The following is an 8,858-nucleotide window of genomic DNA, read 5'->3' on the forward strand; positions in this document are numbered from 1 at the left end:
AGCCGAAACATCATGCGAAGCACTCACCACAACTCCCATTCCCAGTCCTGCAGTGCCACCCAGGTGGAGGAGGTAGAGAAAATTAGGAGTAAAGTTAGCTTGGGAAGAAGGAAGGGCTAGAAGAAAGTGTTTTTAAGTTTTGGTTTAATTTCTCATTATCCTACTTTGATTTGTTTGGCAATAAATTTTTTTCCCCAAGTCAAGTCTGTTTTGCCTGTGACTGTAATTGGTGAGTGATCTCTCCTTGTCCTTATCTCAACTCACAAGCCTTTCATTGCATTTTCTCAACCCTGTCCAGTTGAGGAGAGAGAGGCACAGAGGGGGCCTTGTTGGGCACCTGGTGTCCAGCCAGAGTCAACCCACCACAACTGGAAAGGGAGATGTGATGTAGAACTAAGGTTTGTTCCACAGATAGTCTGTACTGAAGATATTTATAAAGCTTATGAACAGAAACTTCTACTTCAAAACACGAAATGAACATTTTAGAAATATATTTCACAGACTAATACAAAACAGATGCAGCATCAAAAATAAGGAGATTATTAACAATTTTTGGTTTTTTCTTTGTTTATTTAAGGCATCATCAGGACTGCTTTGCCAAACATGAACAGAGAGAACAGGGAACAGTACCAAGTAGTCATCCAGGCAAAGGACATGGGAGGCCAGATGGGTGGATTATCAGGGACTACCACTGTGAACATCACTTTGACTGATGTCAACGACAATCCACCCCGATTCCCCCAGAGTAAGCTGCATTTAATAGTTGCCTTGTACTTTAAGAGCTTCCAACTAAAGAGTTAAGCAATTACCATCTGGTTTAATTCAGAGTAAACCTAGATTATGGGGCACGCATGAACAAAGGCTTATGTACTGATTTATTCACCGTTATTAAAGCAGTATATTAAATGTTATGGCATTTGTTAGGAAAAGAGTTACATGGTCAAATACAACTGCGGAAAACCTGAAATACTTCGCGGTACTCTGGGAGGGGGTGGTTGGAGGGCTCGAAAGAGCATTAGAGTGATGTTTTTCTTTTCCCTCACCTATTGCTTAAATCCCATATACTCCCCCACTAGAAAATAAAACATGTAGCAATTATAGATGTGCAGAAATGTTTGAATTGTAGTATCTGCTTAAATATTTAATCATGAAGGCAATGGAAATGAAATTACTTGAAGGGAATCAAGCAGATTTGTACTTTTCCAGTTACAGTGCTACAAAACCTAACAGAAAATTTCCCAAAATAAATGGCATTTAAATCTTTTTTTTTTTTAGTTTAAGTTTACCAAAGGTTTTTATAATGCTTCTTTAACTTCTGGTAATACACCTATCAAAACTTTGTATAGACATCTGAAACTAAAATATAAAAACATTATAGGTCTCTGTGTCATATGGAAACATTAAACTGCGTAACATCAAACCTGTTGAAGGTTAACCATCTTAAACACATTTGAAGTCTTTTGCATATACCGAAGTTGTAATATTTGCAAGGTGGTTTGGACATACTTAATAGCTGAAGGATTTGGAGCATCCTCACCTCTCATTTTTGATTCTGTATAACTCAGCTCTATGCAATAGTTACTGATGATCAACCTTCATGCTCAAAATAACACAATCAGCTTCAAATGATTCTGATTTTGACATGCTCTTTATGGCATAAATGGAGTACGTAATTTTGTTCAATTTAATGTTGTAGTTAATATATATGTGTTTCGCTGAGATGTTTATCAGCATGTGATTTCATATACACACCCAAAATAGAAAAAGCATGAACAACTGAGCATTTACAGCTTGTGTATTTCCACTAAGGCCCTATTCTGCATAGAATTTATTGATAATTCGTCATTTTATGTTCTTGCTCTTTCTACAACTTTTTGATTTATTATTTTTCTTGTTGTTTGCATATAGAGGATTATGGTAATTGCAGTGCTGTATAGGTGAGGAATGCTGTATCACTTCTCTCTGGACCTATTGAGGGAGAGTGTTCAAAGAGGTGTCATTTTCAAAGCTTTACAGAAAAGCTGATTTCAACTGTTAAATTAAAGACAGCATATAAGCATCAATCATGCATATTTATGCTCTTCCTTTTTTTCCTCTTGTTTCTTAAACAGTGTTTTATCTTAGTACTTAGAATGATGGAATCAACTTTCTAGACCATTTTTAGATGACTTATCTGACAGTCCAACTGCATATTTGAGTCAGATGAGGATCTGATGTAGTATCCCTGAAATATCTCTGCATTTTTCTATTAATGTCAGTGTAAATCAGATGTGACCTTTCCTTTAAAGAAACTTTTAGTTTTACCCTGATATGGGGATTTTGTTGTTGTTTTGTTTTGTCTACTTTCTCTCTGCCAACAGCTTCAGTAGATATAAATGTATGTTTCACTGGAAATGAAAACTAAAACTTTATAAAGATGACTCATTTTAATAGATGCATGAAAATAAAAATAACTATTGCCTTTTTTTAAAAAAAAATCTTTATATTTAATCTCAAAATGCAAATAGACATTACAATGATTCTCAATTTTAATAGTCTTCAGTGACACTAGTGGAATTGATACTGATTAAGTTAAATTATTCTTATTCTGTTCCACTAATAAAAAATGGATGTGTACTAGGTTCGTGAGACGCTCATATTCATATCAGATTTGTCAATTACCAGGAAAAACATTAGAAGGTTTTCACAGGACTCAGCGTATTACAGCTGCATGTTTCAACAAAATGTTTCATAACAGATTAAACATCTCTCACAAGAAATTCAGAATTGTGGAAAATTATAAGTATTTTATTTTGCCATACTTTCTCTAACAAAAAAGAATCTGTTGTTTAGATTACAGAGCAAGGACTCTTCAGAATATTTTTGTCCTTTTAAAGATCTTTTGAAAACCGTATAGGTAGCAGTGGCTGTTCTTCTGAGGAAACATGATAAAATTTAAAATGTTATCAAGGTTCTGCACAGAAAGGCCATCAAAGACCTCAGATATTGGATCTCTGTTTCAGCTGTAATATTTCCAAGTATTCTCAGAAGTAAGGAGATGGTGATGACAAATGATAAATGGAAAAAGTGGTTTATAAATTTAGGAACCTGAGTCTGACTGAAACTCAGTGCATTGGAGTTACGGCAGCTCATATCTCCTGTGAGACTATACCCTATATTACTCTATAAAAATATTTATCTCTACATTATGTGCCTTTTCCAGACTAAATAGCAAGAAGGGTAAACATGAATAAAATTGCTTTTTCATTCTTTATGACTGACTGAAGTATTTCCAGACACAAGTGTGTATACTTTAATCTTCCAGCTGGTTTCCACTCTCCTTAGTGTATGGAAAAGCTTTTCCTTCCCTTGATCCTCCCATTTTTATTCCTGACAGACAAATGAAAGAACATCACTCACTGGAGTAAATGCAAACAGTAAATTACTCTCCTTGAGGAAGAAGAGAAGTGAGAGAAAAGGGATTGATAGCAGAGTTTTGTGAGAATAATTCTAGTTTGGTGTAGTTTGCATTCTCATAGTGTTTCATGCTGCACTGCATCCCATACTCAGTCAATGAGTTAAATGTCTTCAGCGTCAGAAATTGCTCTGGAGGTCCAAGTAGCATCCGCAAGGCATAGCTTGAGGATGTAGTTTTAAACACTCCAGAAAAAAACATTTATATATTAATTTTAATATATAAATGTTAACTGGAGAAAAAAGTGGTTTTTCACCAGTCTCACACAGTACTGAATAAATTCTAAATAGGAGCAGAGGCCACTGTTTCTTCTGTTTTTTCAACCATTAGGCGATTACAGAGAGATTATATACTAACATAGCAAAGTACACAGATTTAGGTATTAGAGAAAGGTAATGAAAATGTCAGAGCAAATGAAAGATAAATCACTTGATTGAAACACCAAAACATAACTGAGCAAAAATAAATTCATATAAATAGAATGAGGAGTGTATATGGCCACGAAGTATTAATTCAGCTCCTGTAGATGTTTCAAATCAAAAACTGCCTAAGTAAAATGATATGAAAAAATTTAATTTCAATATATTTCATTCAACATTTAATTACAAACTATATGTGAATGCATTTATTTTTTTATTTTTTGCCTTTTTTTTTTTTTTAGATTTGGCAAACTATAACATAATGGAACAGAAAAAACTATTTCTGTAGAATGAAAGTCTCAAACATCTCCATGAATAATATGGGGTTTTTTTAGTGGGTGTTCCCAAAACCAAAAAAAGTTCCTTTGTCACTCTGTAGCTGACAACTTGTTCCTGTCATGGTTGCTGGCTTTTATCACTTCCACTTCTGTGTTACTGTTAGTTCAGTTAACTCACTTAACTTATGAAGTCTTTATGTAAAACAGCAAATCTTGGAACACTTAAATGAGAAAATGTTTCTCAATACTTAACTTCCGTCTTTGGAATGACACCTGTATCTGCATTCATTTTAAAATATTTTTCTGAGAATTCTTCATAGCACATTGTGTGTACCATGAGTTTTCCTACCATATGTTCCGAGAGATGGGACCAAAGACCTCAACACTTATTTACAGTGCTCACAGTCAGGTTAGGGCATATAATACTAAAACCTAGGGTAAGATACTTATCTAAATTTATTGCAGCATGTCTGAATAATGACAGTTTTACTCCTATGGTTTTTAACAGCTGTATGACACCACAACTGAGCTAGGAAAAGTAGCATAAAACCAAAATTACAATGTTCATAGGCCTTATTTAAGTATGAATTAACGGCTTTAACAAGTACTTGGATTAAGATGTCATTCAAATTTATTTAATATTGTATCTGACTAATTTTGAAAGCTGAAATATCAGTCTGCTGCTTAGAACTGGCCAGAGAAGGAGATTCTGTTCTTTGTATTTTTTCCATGATAAAATAGGTGTGAAGTATATCCCAAAGATTCATCTTAGGTACTAGGGAGAAAAAAGAGTGAAACCTGAAAACAACAGTCTTTCCAGATGATGATTCAGGAATGACATAGCTGGTTCTTCTTTAAGATAGGAGAATAGAGGTCCTTTTCAATCCTTTTTTTTTTTTCCCCTATGAATTCGTTTCTCTATGAATTTGTTTTCAATCTTCTCCCTAAAGTTTTCCTCTGCACAGTTCTTTGCCTCACATTTTGCCCATCCTCCCGGTATTAAGTTCTCTAGGCAAGGTCTATAAAATAAAAAATACACAAAAATACATAATCGGCTATTGTGTGACACAATGTTACTTAATGCATATGTAATGGCTTGTGGGGCTCCTGAGTGCCTCTTTGTCTCTTTGACAGGTACCATCCACCTGCGTATTCCCGAGTCCTCCCCTGTTGGGACAGCCATTGGCAGCGTCAAAGCCACAGATGCAGACACTGGAATAAACGCAGAAGTAGAGTACAGAATTATAGATGGCGATGGGACAGATATGTTTGATATTGTTACGCAGAAGGACACACAGGAAGGCATCATAACTGTGCGAAAGGTGTCTATTTCCTAAATGACTTTGGTGCCAATGTTACGCCACAAATGTTCATTGCAAAAAAATGCTTAAATAATTCTTAGATAATGTTCTAACTTCTTAACATTTGCAAGCAACCCCCCATCAGTGACTGAAAGGTACTATTTCCTTTTAAGAAGAACTGGACATAACAGGTAGTAACAATATCTGAGACACAGAATATGTTTAAAGCATTATTGCCAGCAAAGTGTGTGAAAAACAGACCATCCCCAACATGTTAGTACTGATTACGCCTGTGATTTCATACACAGCATTCTTTAGCATTCATGTAACCTGTTTTCTTCAGCAAGCAATACGCAGCTCGCTCACTGCTGAGAGACGTAGGCCTGCCTTCTCGTCAGCATAGGTGACCAGTGTATGCGACAACACAAACACTCATGGAAGCTGAGTCATAAGCTATGCTGGTGTTTTCCTGTTTCCAACATGTCAGCTGGTTAACATATGAGTAGGGAATACTAATGGTATCCCTATTTCAGGGATAGTTCTGCCCTCTGTCTTGCATGTTGGAGCACTTTCAGACATGTGAGATCTTGCACTTATAAATGTCATTCTCGTGCTCCTCAACAACTCCCTTTCCAGGTGTGCCTCGGTTCTTGTCTTTGGGATTTTGAAATGTGTTTCCAAACCGTCCAGGCAGCATTTCTAACATAAAGCACTGTTTATCTTAGCTTTTAAAACAAACTTAAGCATAGAATAATGAATTAAACACTATTATAAAATTTATCTCCACGTGTTGTGATAACGGCAACCAAGGAAAAGGAAGGTTCTGCAAAAACCAGAGTGTGTTCCTTTTTAATCTCTATGTTCTTCTGTCACTGTAGTTTGTCTGGGAAGGAATGAAAATGCAAGGTTTGGGGCTCAATATTTTTCCTTTTTCTAGAAGTCTGTGAAAACTTTTCTTGAGACACTGTTTTTTTGCCTGCTTCTGATTTTTCACACAGACTGTTACATTAAATCAATAAAGTCTTGAAAAAACAGGCTAATATCTGGATCAAGCTTTAAAAATTAAAAAGTTATAACACAGCAGCTCAAAAAAATGTCACCAATAAATGCTAATGAACAAGATCTCATTTTGTCTATAGCAATGGACACATTTTGCAATTTTCAGGATGTTTTTTCATATTGATAAATAAGTAGTTTATTTATTTAAATCGACAACAGCATTAACTAGCAAGGAAGAAGATACGCTCAGTTTGTTCTTTTATGAAAATATTCTTTTTTTTTTTATTATTTAGCCAAGTTGATTGTCATTTCTGTTTTCAGTAGTGAATATCTATAAATAGGTGGTGTTCCTTTATTGAGCCCTTAAGTCTGAATTTAACACTTGCTGCAAAATAACTTTTTCCATACAGGTTTTATATTCAAGTTTTCACAGACAAAATAATTGCTTTGCCACAATTTGGCATATTTGGGCAACAGTTTTGTTCATTACTGGTGATATGTTTGAATACATGCACAATCTACACATTTCATATCCACGTTTTGCAGAATAGCCTTAGAGTGGATGTGCATAGCCTCCAAAGCGGATGTGCATGTATGAGTAGCAAGTTAACCACACGTGCGTGATGCACCTTCTGGCAAATTAAAACAGCTAATTAAGCAAGACTAACATGACTTCTTTGCTTCTAGGCTTGAAGCCAGGATGCTGCACTTTATAGACACACCAGTAGTCTCAGATCTAGGTTAAACAGCAGCACTGTGTTGCATTCTCATTATATTCATAGATATTCTCCCTTCTGCTCTAACTACTTTTTTAGAACAATTTTGAGGCAGTAGGGAAACTCATTCGTTACCTGGACTGCATCTTTCTGCTCTTAAATATTTAAATTTCTAGGCGGTCACTCTGGCATCTTTCATGAACATTGATTTGTATTTAAAAGCAGTTAGACAGAATAAAACAAGTCTTCTGCTGCCCATTTTGATGAATGAAAGCCACCAGTTTGGTATCTCCCTAGGATTTTGGGGAGTTAATGAAGTCTTCTTTGTGTTAGAAAGGTAAATTCTCAGGTTGCTCATTTGCTCAGTATCATAATTAGCTAACACTCTCCACCTATGACAGAAATATTTGAAGGAATGGAGGTTCTTTTCTATCCAAAACGGTTTCTAATTATAACCCTGAACCTTTCCTCCTTCCATTTTAAAAAGGAACTGATGACAAAAATATCAAATCCATTTTGCAAAAAAAAAAAAATTAAAAAAAAAATCTCTGATGTTGGATTCATTTAATGAAATGAAAAGGAACAAGATTAAGCTCTTACTGTTTCTCTAGATATATAGAACTTTGACACACATCCCCTCCTCAAAATAAACCTAAAATATTCCTGATATTTAAGGCCAGCTACATTGGTTTGGTAATAGGGATAGTAACAGGAATACTAAGGACATTTTGAGTATCCAAGAGTTTATAGTATTTCCTGGGAAATAATAGTATTAAATGTCTTGTTCTTAAATGTCAGTACTTCAGGTACTTCAAATTTTTATATTATTGTTTCAAATCCATATTCTTGTGAAACAGCTGCAAAAATTACTAAACAATTGGTTAAACTGCACTGAAATTATTTTGTTATAGGCAGTAATATATAGAAAGAAGCTTTCTCTAAAAACAATGAAAATATCTTACTAGAGAAAATGATCCCTATGCTGTAGAAAAATTGAACTGTATTGGTGTTCCCCCAATGCAGGGCAAGATCTGACAAGGCCTGGGTCCTCTTCAGTTTCTGTTATGTATATAGATCAACATCTAACAATACGTAATATAATTTAATAAACTTCAGCATCATCTTCATTTTTAGCCACTGGACTATGAGATGAGACGACTTTATACCTTGAAAGTAGAAGCTGAGAATACCCATGTGGATCCACGCTTCTATTATCTTGGGCCTTTCAAAGATACAACTATTGTGAAAATCTCTGTAGAAGATGTAGATGAACCTCCTGTCTTCAGCAGATCTTCTTACCTTTTTGAGGTGCATGAAGATATTGAGTTGGGGACAATAATAGGAACAGTAATGGCACGGGATCCTGACTCAGCCTCAAGCCCAATAAGGTAATACTCCAGTCTCTGTAAACACGTAATTTGCTAAAGAAATCAAGAGAAATAGTAACACAACATGAGGTTTCACATAAATATTGTGCACAGAAACATGATAATATGTTTTTCTGTTGCTTATTAGCGTCCCAAGACAGACAGAATTGAGAAAGATGCTATCCATAAGACTCCAAACACCTCAGGGAATAGCCGTTCACACAAAAGACACAAGAAATGTTTTCTAGTACTTCAAATCTCAGAAAACTTATAAAATTACACACTGGTTTCAAGTATGATCTTCAGGACTACTTCTTGCTTCAC

The 8,858-nt window shown here is 35.1% G+C and overlaps 1 protein-coding gene across 1 annotated transcript in view; it reads left to right on the forward strand.

Annotated features, from left to right (window-relative positions):
• Nucleotides 1-8,559, forward strand: part of LOC104499014 (cadherin-10) — a gene marked incomplete at its 5' end in the record, with an annotated part of 20,637 nt that extends 12,078 nt beyond the window's left edge. The window contains 3 exons of the mRNA XM_010142464.1: nt 578-745; nt 5,286-5,473; nt 8,302-8,559. Of these exons, the coding sequence (XP_010140766.1) occupies nt 578-745; nt 5,286-5,473; nt 8,302-8,559 (614 nt within the window). The remainder of the gene's footprint in view (nt 1-577; nt 746-5,285; nt 5,474-8,301) is intronic.
• Between the last annotated feature and the right edge of the window lie 299 nt (nt 8,560-8,858).

The sequence above is a fragment of the Buceros rhinoceros genome, unplaced genomic scaffold, assembly GCF_000710305.1.
Source record: "Buceros rhinoceros silvestris isolate BGI_N320 unplaced genomic scaffold, ASM71030v1 scaffold23658, whole genome shotgun sequence".
Taxonomy (NCBI): domain Eukaryota; kingdom Metazoa; phylum Chordata; class Aves; order Bucerotiformes; family Bucerotidae; genus Buceros; species Buceros rhinoceros.